The 14,642-nt window shown below is 39.0% G+C and overlaps 1 protein-coding gene across 14 annotated transcripts in view; it reads left to right on the forward strand.

The window, feature by feature from the left end:
- The window catches only part of dmd (dystrophin), a 726,399-nt gene extending 721,354 nt beyond the window's left edge, over positions 1-5,045 (forward strand). For 10 of the 14 annotated variants that reach the window (XM_015364174.2, XM_015364176.2, XM_069178970.1 and 7 more), the window contains one exon: positions 3,154-5,045. In XM_015364174.2, coding sequence (XP_015219660.1) covers positions 3,154-3,251 — 98 coding nt within the window. In that variant the 3' untranslated portion in view covers positions 3,252-5,045. Of the gene's footprint in view, positions 1-295; positions 328-3,153 lie in introns of all 14 variants that reach the window. The other 4 variants (XM_015364177.2, XM_015364182.2, XM_015364187.2 and 1 more) reach the window with 2 other exon arrangements.
- The last annotated feature ends 9,597 nt before the right edge of the window (positions 5,046-14,642 follow it).

Here is a 14,642-nt window from a genome sequence, read left to right on the forward strand (position 1 = left end):
TTTTAGAGATTAGTTTGTGAGTTTGTATTTTTTTAAATTAGTATTTTATGGCTGCTTTTCAAAGTTTCTGTTACAAACCCTCCTGTCAGGTAATGTTCATACAGCTTCATTTGGTATCTCTATATTCTTCATTATACAGTACTTTTAACCCTTTTGGTAAACAGAAAACGTAATACCAGTGACTTCCAAGTGGCCTCTGCCTTTCTTGTTTTACTTCACAGATTTCTTACTGTCTGTTATTTCTTTTGGTTTCTTTCTCCTCTTCTCTCTCATCCCTTCCGTCTGTCACTCAAAGGAAGGAGTGGCCCTGGGAAACCAGTGAGAGAGGTTAGTGAGACTGCAGCTTCAGCACGGTCTCTCGGTTCTGTCTTCCTGCTGTGCAGTGCTCCTTCACACCTCTGCTCCAGTTAGGCTGCATGCTGCTGTGCTGCTGTCAGCTCACCTTCTGTGCAAGAAAACCCACTTTTAAGAATTAAATGGGTCTCTGTACTGTCACTAGAGTTACGTGAAATTATTATTCTGTTCACGTATGCGTAAAATGGCTAAGCTACGTGTTTTAAGCTGAGAAAGTACAAGTAATCGGTAAAAGACAGTCACAGTTTTTGTACCGTGTTACCTCGCTTTCTGATTGTGATATTGATTTCAGCATTAGAACCCATATAGCCTGGAATTAAGCTAAAGCAAACCTATCAAACAGTAGTAATACTTTTACCACGACGAAAATTTGTTTTATGAGAATCTCTCGAACAAGCCTCTGAAGAGAATGTTTGTCTGCAAATAAGTACAATTCTTCTGAGTGGGTTTAACAACTGTGTTTGCTGCAATAGCTTCGATTTTAGCTTGCTGGCATTAACAGAGATGCTCTCTAGACACTGTTTTCAAATGATTAGGTAAAAGGCACAGTGGAGAAGTCAGGTGTCACTTTAAAATGTAGTTAAAGCAGGACTTAAACCCTGCACTTTTAATTTCTGCCAAATACTCTCTTTTACAGCAATTCTGCATTTTGAAGAGTGTTACCAGCAAACAAAATGATAAATAAATAAAGGAGGTTGCTGTAGGCATCTATTGCTCCCATCGTCCCCACTGCATGGTACAGTGCATTGTGGTTCTGGCAGCAGCAGCTGTTCATTGCTGATCTGGCTGCTTGAAATCAAATTGTGGTAAAATGCATGTGAGAAATATATGTAGAGTGTTTGGTGCAGATCAATGGGATAAGACTTCACGAAAGCACGAAAGCTGTCTAAAACACTAATCGGGGAATGTTTTCCCTATGTTTCTTTCATTAACATAAAGATTGACAAGGTTTCAATTGGAAAAGTAGAATTAGCAGTGAAATTCACTTTTAGTTTGCCACTATTATTATTTAAAATGTGCAGTTCCTTCATTGGTTCTAGTTCTGGGGGATATTTTAAACAAAAGCTCGAAAGAGGGAAGATAGCTTCCAGCTCATGTCACAGGCCCGACGTCCTGCCGCTGTTCAAATCAGGGTATATCATATCACTGCAAGAATCTGAATATTTACTTGGAAAAGTGCTGTGGTCATAAAAAAAATGTAAATGCATGGCCACCTAATTTCAATTATGTCACCAGCTGAGAGATTAAAATACCCTATTTTTGTTTCACAAGAGCTGCAGTTAAAGCTCTGAAGTAAACAAGATTCGTGAGTTCCGATTGCCGTACAATTCAAACGAGAAATTGAAGGAACTTTAGTTCTTCGTAGATAAACAGACTGTAGGTGTGTACACCGTAGATTAAGATATTAAATAAGGGTGTGAGCACATAAAATTGTGTGTTCGTGTAGTGCGTTCAGGAAACGCACATTTTGAAGAAAGTTTGCTAAGAAGGTATTTACTTTTTTGTGCTTAAAAGCATCTCATTGTGAAATTCGAGGTCTGATAATGTTGGATCATGCTTCTAGCACAGCAAGTTAAGGCCACATTCCTGCCAGTGCCATTTAATCTAATGGGCTATGACTTTCAATTGAAAGATCAGCAAGGGGCCCATTTGCCCCAAGAGCAGGGGGTGTCAGTTAAGAGCAGAGAGCTGGAGCACAATGTGATCTTCAGCAAAGACTCTATAAGCAGCTTTTAATTAAACAGCAGAGACAATGTGAGTCCTGCTGATAACTACACAAGCGGGAATGGTGGTGTATGAGCCATCACAATCCCATGAATAATGTTAACCCTCCTCACTTCAAAAAGTAAAAAGACCAAGTCAAGCTTCCTGAAGAAGGAAGCAGAGAAAACGAGGATTTTGTAGCTGCAGAACTGGAGGCTTGCAAGTACAGCTAGTTTACTTAGGTTCCACTTGAATTCCAGCAATGTATCACATTCCGAAGAGCGCCCAGTGTTGTGCAGGAGGAGATGAAATCGGCGTACTATGAACATCTCGTTTTGATGCATTTTCTTTTTCCATAAAAACATTCTTCGGTACCATGCTCATTATTCTGGAAAGTTTCCATATCACCTCCCTTCTTCCACTATTAAATAGCCATTATCTGCTGTAGTTAATGGGATAAATAATGTACTTCTATAATAAAGTGTGCCTGTTTCCATGCTGCCTTCAGTAAGTGGGGAAAGTAAATTGTTTTTTGTTTGTATGCATTCTTTTAAACCACAGCTTTTGACTTGTCACCAGCAAAGGATATAAAACAAAACAAACTTTTTGAAAGAAATGAGCTGTTATTTTTTTTTCCCTCTTTATTTGTCAAATGAGTTATCGGAATTCAGCGTTAGCCCAGTGCAATGCATAGTAAGAAATTCGCAAAGCTCTGAATTTGTGTCGGAGAGCTGCTTCATCTCTATGGACACCACAGTGCGGTGGTCATTTTCAAGAAGGCTGGACGGCCAAAGTCCAGTGTCTCATTTGACTGGACAGACATTAATGAAGCGGTCCTGGAAGGAATCCTACTCCGTTGGGCCCCTGAGCAAGGCCCTTCACCCCAACTGCTCCAGGGGTGCCGTATAAATGGCTGAACCTGCGCCCTGACGCCCAGCTTCTCTCCCTGTCTGTGTGTCTCATGGAGAGCAAGCTGGGGTATGAGAAAAGACAAATTCCTAGTGCAAGAAATGTTATATGTCCAATAATGTCATCTTATCTTATCTAAGCAGACCTGTTGGTGAACCAATCTCTTGTCTTTCTCTCCTCACACAGGTAACAATGTAGGGAGTCTCTTCCACATGGCAGATGACCTGGGGAGAGCAATGCGGTCACTGGTGACTGTGATGACAGACGATGAGACACTGGACTAGCAGAACTTTTCCTACTACACTGGCTTCTGAATATCAAGCATGGTTTTTATAATAATTCATACACCGAATAGAGTTGGACTGTAAACGTTTACAAAGAAAAAAAAATCTATATTTTTGTGAAGGGAAGTGGTAATAAAATTGTAGATTTCAGTAGTTTCCTAAGTCTAATATTGTTTTGTTAACAATGGCAGGTTTTACTCTTCTATGCAATTGTACAAAAAGAAAAAGAAACAAATCAAACCTAAATGTAAAAATCTCGTGAGTTAAATAACTTGCCGGTAATTTGTATGCGTTTCAGATTGTTTAAAAACGTTTGTAACAATTATAATGAAAGATTGTAAACTAAAAGGGTGCTTTATAAAAGACAAATTTTATTGTTTATAAAAACCAAAAAAAAAGGCAAAAAAAAACATTCAGAGGCAATGCATTTGTTTTTGCGAACATTACCGCTCAGTACGTGTGTGTGTAATGTAATCATAATCAGTGTTATTTTTCTTGCTTACAAAAGAAAATGCCTATTATTGTTACCAAATTATTCATCAGGTCATATGTCATTCTTCTGTTTTATTTCACCAGGTCCCTAAAACAGAGCTCCTTCTGAAATAACCTTTACAATCAGATTTTTTAGTACTCTTGTTCATTGTCAAAGCACACAGTATATAAGATTTTGCATTTTTGCTGAGATGCCGGAAAGTTATATCAAAACTAGGCAAATTCATATTTTAACCATTGTGTTTTGGTACTTTACAAAGTAGTGTCTTTTAACCACAACCATTTGTGAATAGCTTTTTATCAAGCATGGATTCAACAGAATATTTTTTTAAAAAGGTAGAAAGGGAAACTGTTGTATTTCTGGTATAACTTGCAGACATGCCAATGAAATCATTGTACCCTTTTAACTTCAAGGTGAAATAACAGACAATTTTTCATAGATTGTGATCGTGAGCAGACCTGTCTTTGTCCCAGTCCTAGCAGAGACTATTAAGTGGAGTTTTGCGTCCGAGTAATTATTTTATAAGAATTATTTTTAAGTGAACCACTAGAATGTGTTGGGCATGCTTGTGAGCAGTTTTGGTTACTTTCTGACAGAAACAACAGTCATTTTTATAATCATGCAATTTCTACCTCAGTTTTATTTCATGGTACACTTAACATGGCATATGGCCACATCTGGAAATGTATTTTGTTTTTTGGCATCAACATTTTCATTTTTTGAAGTTTTTTTTCATGAAAAAATAATCAAATTAAAAACTATACAATCAGCAGGGTAAGCCACTACAGAAGGGAAATGCCCTGATAAACCACCCCGTCTTTTTATTCAAACAAGTATGGTACTACTTAATTTTGTTTTGTTTAATTTCATTCGTTTTTCTTTTCAGTTACATATAGCAGATTAAGTTGGTGATATTGCACGGCTGTTCCTTGAGTTTTTATTAATAGCTAGGATTTACTTGTTTGGGTTTTTTTTGTGGGTTGAGTTTGTTCTTTTGAGCAAGAGTTTGAAAGCTTTACTGAGGCTTTATGTATGTTTCTAAAACACTTCATTAATGTACGTAACCACAACAATATTTAATACAAACCATTAACAGTAGAACTATGTATCACACGGCATGTTATTTCGTTTAATTTGTGAGCTACTGCATTATTTTTAACCCCAGTATTTTGCCATTATTCATTAAAAAAACATTTTACTTTTTTCCTTCACAACATATCAAATTCCACCAAATATATGCCTTACTATTGTATTATAAATTGCTTTACTGTGTATATCAATAAAGCACGCAGTTATGTTAATTTGTCTTTTTGTGAATGTGATTGAATTTGTCTTCCAGAGTGACAGATGCCAGAGCACATAGTTCATAATTATACAGTCTCCGTGCATTCTGAATGGACTCGGGGAAGTCATGTTTGAAGCTGATATGAGTGTGGCCCAGAAGGGTACCTGCTGAGGCTGACCTGTGTCCTCTGGGCCTAATTAGCTCCACACCATCCAATAAAGCGACTTTCCAGGCAAGAAGAAGACTTGACTTCGCTGAAACAGAACAGCACTTACCTAACTGGTGTGCTTCACTGTACCATGTAGCCTAAATTAGATATTATCAATATTCAGGGGGAACAGGTTAAAATATAAATGTTAATATTGTAGACCACTTAGTAAGTGAAATAGCATTTTTGTGAAATGTAAAACATTATGCACAGCTAGAGACCTTATATATCACTATTATTACTCTTAAAAAAAGAATGCAGAAATTCACTCGAGTGACTTGTAGGTTTTGCTGAACTCAAAGAATAGTTTTGTGGAGTGCATCTAGACATACTCTGTGTAATTCAAGATGGCAGGTGAGAAAGGGGGCATTTCGTCTTTGTGCAGAAGTAATTTGATATGCAAATGCAAATAAGTTGTGTCTGAATCATGTTATTGTTCCCACCCCTGCAGCATATAAGTTATAGGAAAACAATAGCTCTATAATTATAAGAAATATATACAGTATATAAATATATAGCTATGTTGGCATTTCTGCATACGTTTTACATTTTGCCCCCCAATTACTACTGTCAATAGACAAGAAAATATTGTTGCAGGATAAAAACAATGGGATGCACTACTCTGTCGGTCTGGTATGAAGTATAACCTACTTGAAAACCTACTGCATCATGACTCACTGAGAAACGGCCTGCCACACTATTCTAGCTTATGTGTGACGTTGTTAATTAAGCACTTCTATTAAAACTGTCACCCTAAAATCGGTGGGAAATGTGGGATTTCTGCTCTGTTATTCCTAGATGTTTGGTTGCTTGCCAATGGACCACTTCCAGTGGGGAGGTTAAAAGGAAGTTTTAAACCTTTCTATGATCATTCATTTTTGTTTTCTGCTCTCTGCCTCTAAAATAATCAGATTCACCCACAGGAGTGACGTCCTCTATGCTGCTCCTCAGAAAGAGTCTGTTTGTGACTGCAACAGACAGCAAACACAGGGGTGATATTTCTTGCAGTATTGAAGGCACTCCTTATCTACTGGATAACTGCACATTTTGTTACATGTTCTTTTGTTTCATTTTTAGGACATTATTTATCTCTTAAAAAAGGATGGAAGTATTGCTCAATTTGATTTGAAAGAAAGCTGGCATTGCTTTATATATGGGTTTGCTGTGGATATATAAACAACAGTCTCCTTCTCTTTGGATGGAAGACGCACAGTTCCCATGTGCATGGGGGTTAAACGCAGCTTCATTTCAGAACAATTTCCTTTCTGCTTTTCGATGTCTCTCAATATTACCTTTTCCTTCTGCATCACTGTTATAATTCCAACGACAGGGACTTGGCAGAAGTTGGAGAAAGCCGCTTTGAAAACTTCATCTTTATTTTAGCCACCAGAGAATACGCAAATTCATGTTAGTTATCCTCAGTACCCTTACACCCCCTTCAGTAATAAATATTGGATATGCAATAATATATATATAAAACATAATAACATGCAATAATAACACCTTTGTACATGCTCCATGCATTAAACTGGTGAATTCTACCGTAATTAACAGGAAGATGAACATTGTACTTAAACATTTTAGTCATCTCTATTTTTGAACAACCAATACCTACTTTTAAAAATATTTTTCACCGTCCACGAATTTCTCACTGTCTTGTCCTGTAATGTGCTCAAAACAAGAAAAGAAAAAAGCCTGCTACACTGGCATTATCTTTCTCCTTTGAAAAATATCCTTTATGGCTTAAGGCCGGCAAACAGATGTGGAAAAAAGATCTGCAGTTCTTTTGGCTTCTTCGGCAAAACCTCAAAGGTGACCCTAGGACAGCAGTGTTAAAGGTAATTAAAGAATGTCCCCCCTGCTCAGATTCCTGGCCCCTGGCCTTTTAAACCATGGACATGCAGGGGCTCTGCTAGTCATTGTTAACCCTACTGAGCTATTCCCCAGTCAATGGTAAATACTGACTATTTCAGTGAATTTGTTCCATTCAGCCTACATGGCCTCTTTGGTACTGTACAGTAGGTACAGTCGTAGCTAATTGGTCCTGGGATGCCATGGAGCTGTATTTTGAAGGAAGCCAGAGTGTTGCTTTCATCAACCTGGCTGGGTGCCTTGTTCCTTACCTGTGCGACCCTTAATCACACCGATCATTTGGAGGTGAGTTTTTATTAAGTATTCTTCATCGTGAAACAACAGGATCGGTGTAGCGGATTCTCCACCATGGAGAATTAAATAATAAGATTTGTTACTATACTATTTTAACATTTGGTTAATAGGAGGATGTAATTAAGAAGCAGTCATTTTACTCTATTAGAGTAATTTTAGTATTTCTAAAATTTACTAGATCATATTTCTTTCAGCATTTCATGAACACTATCACAAAGGATTTACGCCTCTATGCGCTGTTGAAATGTCTGGTGTTTTCTTGCCAGTTTGAATAACAGCATGGATACTAGGCTTCACCAAATTAGAAATACAGAGAAGAAAAGGCGGAAAGGTAAAGTGACAGCCTTTAACTTTTATTCCCCACAGACCAGACACACAACCGTGATAAAAACCCAACTTGGTGTGATTGCCAGACACTATAGCCACATCTAGTGGACAGTTGCTGTCACATCAGACGTTACCGGTCTTAGTCAAGATGAAACAAAAGACAGAGCTGGGGATTTTCTTTGGGTTTCTCGATGGTCATGAGGTACCATGGTCCTGCAGTGGTCAGTGCTGTGGTTTCTGATGGCTGGTGTGCGTTTCTGTGTGTGCTGTTTGTATTCTCCTCCACTTGTTAGATACAGTATGCTTTCCTCAACTTCCAAAGACAAGCAGGTAGGTTAATTTGCAGCTTTTGACAATCTATTCCTTGAGGAAGGGCATCCAACTTCATTAATTTCTGGAAGACTTTTCCACAATATAATCTGTCCCAGGTGTACAAAATAAGTCCTATTTGCTTACATATTTTCAATTGAAACTTCTGTTGGATTAAAATTCATTGGACTGCAATTGTTTGGAGGGAAAACTGTCAACTAGGAATTTTAGTATTTTAACATGATTGTGGTTACAATGATGCTTCAACAGGTGAAACGTGGTTTTACAGCTTTCATGAAAAGGACTCTTTTTTTCAGAATTCTGTTTCTGTTGCCTGGGTGTGGAGGAATATTTTAAAGACTGTAGGCATAAATGATTAATTTCTCATTGCAATTAACATATTTGAAACACTCCAAAAGCATCAGCATAGGCTTTTGAAGTGTCACAACAAATTTAATTTTAAACAAATTTTTACTTTAAACAAATTTAAAAAACAAACGTGTTCTTTGCTTTCAAACGAATATCCTCTGTAACATCAAAGAAAGACAATGTGCTCTAATATGTGCAGCTAATGTTACAATACAAAGCACATGTCATGGTGAACAGTACATCTTGTACATCAAGAATAAGAATACCTCAAACATTAAAAATGAAAACTTTCTCTGTTCTCTGTCCAGGAGTTATTTGCCTTTAAACTGCTATCAACATCTCATTTGTTACAACTGCTGAACTTCAGATTAACTAGTTCCACTGAAAGAGCAGGTTGATTATGTTTTTAAAAAAGGAAATTATATGCTGTTTTATTCTTCAATCTCAAAAGTATACATGGGAGGTGAAAAGGCAGCTGATGTTTTATGTACTACAAGACAGTGGAAACTGGTTGCTCTCATGTACAAAAACCTCATATTAAGTAGTTATTTACTGCATGTCCAGTTCGTTTGCCACCCAGGATTACTACTAGTTCTAAAAATGTCAGATTGACCAACCAAACATCAAAGAGCAATTGAAAGACTTTCATACTGCTAAGTCAGGATTTGTAAAAGTCGTGATCTGTCCTACCTATTAATTATCATATCTCTATGGAATTGAGAGGGACTAGGATCTGGGAAAAAGGGACATACTGTACAGTAACTGAGGATTCCTCTGTTCGATTGTTTATGCCAAAGAGCTGTTTCAGATGAAGACATTCACATGATGCTTACGGTTATACCGCAGTATCCATTTTGACCTGAAAGATAATGGAAGTACAGTGCTAAACGGAGTTTCAAACAGGAGCTCTGGAGAAGGTCAACCCACTTCTGCCTCGTTATATAGCTCTGTATAACTATGATGTTTCTTGGTTGCATGGATTTCATTTTTGTATTGTGATGATTCTACTTGACTTAACAGAACCATCTGTGAGTGAATGATGCAGTCCCATAGATCTAGTTCGGAAGAAAGACAGAAGTCTTAGATTTTGTGTGAACTTTGTTTCACTAAATAGAATATCCAAGATGAGTACTTACCCAGATGCCCCCTGTGGATTAAAATCCTGCAGAGGCCAGGGAAAACCACTTTTATGGCATACTGGACCTCTGTAAAGGAGACTGGAAGGTGCCACCTACTCCCAGGTCCAAGCCCTTGACTGCTTTCAAGACACTCGGAGGACTATTCCAATTTAAAGTGAAGCCATTCGGATGACACAGGGCCACAGCAACTTTCCCGTGATTAATGGACGAGGTGCTGGGGGAAGCCAAAGAATAAGCAGGTGTGTATATTAATGATGTCATGATCAACAGCAGCTCCTGCACTAAGTTTCTGCAACACTGAAGGGACATTTTACAACAGCTCCACCACGCGGGACCGGCAGTAAATGTAGCTGAAAGCTGTTTAATATGAGGGAAGTTAGGTAGCTGAGGTACCAGGTCACTGGCCACAGCTGAAGCCGAAAGTCAACAAGATCGAGGTCTTGCTCGTCAAACTGCAGCCAACCACGATAAGCAAACCTGCCCCTTCCTGTGACTCCTGGCCTAGTGCTTCAGGTTTTTGCCAAGGTTCATTGACAAAGGCTCTGTGCTCACAGACATAACCAAGAAAACCGTAATAGAGTGCACTGGACGAGAGATGTGAGCAAGCGTTTAATGGCTTTAAAGGGGCATTGTGCCAAGAATCAGAATGGAGAGCAAGCTGGGGTCTGCGAAAAGACGAATTCCTAATGCAAGAAATTGTAGGTGGTTAATAAAGTGATCTTATCTTATCTCTTATCTTACCTGTGAGAAAATAAGAGCAGGGTGTACCTAACTGGCCCTTGGCCCCAAATATTTTATATAAAAATACTTTAATGACTATTAATAATATTACAGTCCGGCAGAGTAGGATATTCGCCCTTTTTGAGCCATAAGCAGTATATTTTATTTAGATTCGCGAACACATCGGGCTGCGGTTTCATTAGGCAGCCGACCAAATGATGTTGTGATACAAAGGGAACTCCTTCTTAAAATCTCATTACACAGGTGGAGTGTTTGACATGTCTGGTTCATATTTATGCATTATTCACTCCTTTACATTGTGATTCACAGAGATTGGTGAGCATCTCCATCACTCAAAGGAAAATTATTGGCTTGTTGCAGTAGTATTACAGCCCCACTATGAGGAACACAGCGGTATCTTCCCTTAGGAGAGAATAGGGGATTAAAACCCTTTAATTGCAGTAAGTCAAGAAATGAGAACAGAGGTACTTGAACTTGCCTCAAATTTTAAATAATCTCAATTTTCTTATACAATTTCTGTGGGTCCAATTTTTTGTGGGCTGTTCTGCCTCCTGTGGAACACAGTTTATTTATAGGAACTCACACCCGAAGAAGCCTCCACAGCCGAATCGCTGTGTTTCTTTCCTTCTCGTTTCAGTGTGGAATAAACCTTTACTTGTTCCTTTGCAGCCTACGCATGCTGACGCAGCTCACTACTTGAACTACAGTGTCAAAATGTTTGTTGTGAGAATGGCCCCCATAACCTTTGCTTTCTGCTGGAGTAGTTTTAACCTAAACAAGTGATATAATGTAATATAAATGTACACAATACTCAGTTTTAACACAATATTGAGAGTGTTTATTAAACAGGTATTTCTGCACATACAGTGGTTTGCAAAAGTCATCTCCTGCAAAGGTTTCATGTTTTGTGGTTAAAGTCATGACACGTTTCAAGAAGATTTTTTATTAAGAAAGCAAACGATCTTTTTCAAATTCATAAGGCAACAAAAATGTGATAGTACTTATGTAAATAGATTGGATTTATGAAGAAAATTAGAAGATATTAAATTGCAAAGTTATTCAATGCCATTTTACGTTAGTGCAATGTTCTCTGTTAGTGTGTAATTAAAGTGATTTAATGTGGATTTCAGAGTAAAAGGACCCGTCTGTCCAAGTTCACTCAAACTGACATTGAGATTCAAGCTCTGACTCACAAAAGGGATACAGCAGATGAACTGTGAAGACCGAGGAGTTCTCAGAACTAGTCAGCGCTAAAGTGATAGATATTGGGAGACATTTCCTTACCCTCTGAGATATCAGACCACTCTTCCAAACTAAGCAGCCAGGCAAGCTGGAACCTGGTTAGGGATGTCACTGTGAAGGCAACAGTGACTTCGAAAGATTTGTAAATGTCTGTGTCTGAGATGGGAGTCACTGTTAATGCATTGACAATAACCATGTCCCCACACTAAACTGGCCTGTATGGCTGACTGGCGAGAGAAGGCTGGTTTTTACCAAAACAAATCCTGAGTAAAAAATTAATATTTCAATAAGGAGGACAGTAGCTTAAGGCACAAAACCAGAATGGGTCAGTCAAAGGTCTGACTTGAACCTAATAGAAAAACTATGATGAAGATTGACAATTGTCATCCATCAATTATCCCCAATGAACTTGTCCGAACTGGAACGGTTGTTCCAGGAACAGTAGACAGAATTACAATATCCCACTCTGCAAATCTTGTACAGACCTATTCAAAAATATTAACAGCAGTCATTGCTACCTAGGGTGCATTTATCAGGTACCAACTTATGGGGCTTAAGCCAATTTACTGTATATAATCAGAAAATTTCACTTACTGTATGTTCATTTTATTTCCTTTACCTTCTTTGCCGTTTATGCTGAAATTAAACTTTCTTCACAGATAACAGTGTTCACTCTGATCAATACAGTTCTGAAAAGAAGAAATTCAGTTGCAATACGTTATATGTACATTACTTGTTCTTCATCAAAATGTGATATTATTGGCAGGGAATGAATAATTTTGCAAGGCAAAGAACCTTGTTTTAGTGTTTTATGTCTACCACATGTCTGGTGTGCTGCCGTGTCAGAGCGAACCAGGGAGAACAGGAGCTGACATCCCAGTGATGAATACAGTATGCAGCTCTGCAGCTGGCAGTGAACAGCAGGGCATCATTCACTGTAGGCATCATCAGCTACTTTCTTAGTGGAGGCGTTTGGATGGTTTGTGTATGGGATGGTTTTTGCCTTTTGTTAAAGTGGTATCATAGTTATGCACCTTCTATCCATTCAATTTCTAACCACTTTTACCAATACAGGGCCGCAGAGGAGATGCAGACCAGCTCAGAAAGCAATGGGCGCAAGGCAGGATACACCCAGGATGGGACACCAGTCCATTGCTGGGCAGGCACAAACATAGATGCACACACTCTCACCCAAGGGCCAATGTTCCCAGAACATACCTACTAGTTTATCTTTGAACTATGGGAAGAAACCGGAGCACCCGGAAGGAACCTGTCACGCCCTCTGCAGCTACTGTAGACTCCCGGAGGTTTCCTTTAAGTTAAATGAGGTTTTTCCTCCCCCTAGTGCTGTGCAGCTCACTTATTTGTATGGGCGTCAGGAGCCGCCCATGAAGGGGGGGGTACTGTTACGCCCTCTGGAGCCAGAGGGCAATCCTACTCTGTCCTGTCTCTAGTTTCCTGTGCTTTGCTGTCTTTCCGGTGTCCACTCTCTCTGGGGCTATATATTTCTGGGTCAGATATTCTCCTGCTCTCAGTATTGACGTTTGGATGTGCTGAGACCCACCAAGCACCAGGTCGCCCCTCGTCCGCTGCCTGAGGGCACTGGTTTCCATACGACTCCTGAACTGCTGAGCGTGGGCTGATCCCCCGGTCCGCCGCTACGCATATGGGTGTTTTTCTGCTCTCTTGCCTCTCCACGATTCATCCCTTCCGACATCTGTGACAGAACCCATGGGAACTTGGGAAAGACATGCAACCTGCACACCAATACAGTAGCACCCAGGGAATCAGACAGTAATGCAAACCACTGTGACACCGTGCCAATTTCACTTGGCTGACCATACTTTCATCTGTTGCTGCCATGGGATTCTGCAGATATCGCACGAGAGGGAAGAATTCTTCCCTGTTGTCATTCAGTCTGTTCAGATTGTCCTGGCCTTGTGTTTCCTAATGCAGAGATTACATTCCTTGACTCCTCTGGCGCAGTGGGAACCTCCTCCTTCGACTCATAGCCACTACCCCTGCTGCTAGCAGCCAGCGCCAAGGACTGTTCTCCATTTAGAAAGAGAACGGTTATTTCTGCCGAATTTGAACTTTTCTGCTGCGACAAATTGCTAACCAGCAACTTTTGACAATGTCTGGCCATATCCTGATGTGTTTAAATAATATTTATTAGGGAATTAAATTATACACTGAATCCTCAACCTAATCATTTAAAACTGTAGTGTGTTTGAGTAAACACAGTAGATTTGTAATTGACAGATCTCCATTGTCTAAAGTATGTCTACCTGTTTTCTCTTTGGCGCTGACAAGCCCACCAGTAATATACTGTTCTCAGATTGCATTTCTGCGACAGCAGCTCCCTCTTCTACATCTTACTGAACGCTTAAAAAATAACTGGATTCAGTAAAATGCCATATAATGACCTGCAAGCACAGGTAAAATAGGATAATAGTGCTTAGAGAGAGAGAGAGAGAGAATAATATTGCAATACAGGTTATCACAAAATAGTTTTATAACATTAAATATTGTAAGGGATTAAGCAATGTGACCCCTAGATAAAAATGAGAATGTTAGACAATGAAAGGGGAAAAGCTGGATATTTCACTAAGGTGATCAAAAAAAGAAGAAATCAAAACTGTGCCTCAGGCTGAGAAAAGGCAACGTTCTGCATTACATAGTATGAGTTTGGAAGAGGCAGAAGTGTTACAGAGACTAGAGCACTTAAGATAAACAGATCTCCAGGGCCAGATGGTATTCTAACAGTTGTACTTAAAGAAATGAGATGTTATTCATAGGCTGTTAGCAGACCTCTTCAAAGAGTCACTCAAGACAGAGGTAATACCCACAGTGTGGAAAATTGTTAATATATCACCTATCCATAAAAGGGTGATAAACTACAACCAAGTACTTATAGACTAATAAGTCTTACATATATTAAATAGAAGGTGATTAGAAAGAAAGTAGAGGTTACCTGTATGCAAATAAGATCCTGTGGGATTGTCAGTATGGATTAGAAAAAGTAGGTCTTACTTAACTAATTTGTTAGAGTTCTTTGAAAAAACAACAATAGTAGCAGCTCATATTGTTATAAATACATCTGGAAGGCAAA

The sequence above is a fragment of the Lepisosteus oculatus genome, chromosome 15, assembly GCF_040954835.1.
Source record: "Lepisosteus oculatus isolate fLepOcu1 chromosome 15, fLepOcu1.hap2, whole genome shotgun sequence".
Classification (NCBI taxonomy): domain Eukaryota; kingdom Metazoa; phylum Chordata; class Actinopteri; order Semionotiformes; family Lepisosteidae; genus Lepisosteus; species Lepisosteus oculatus.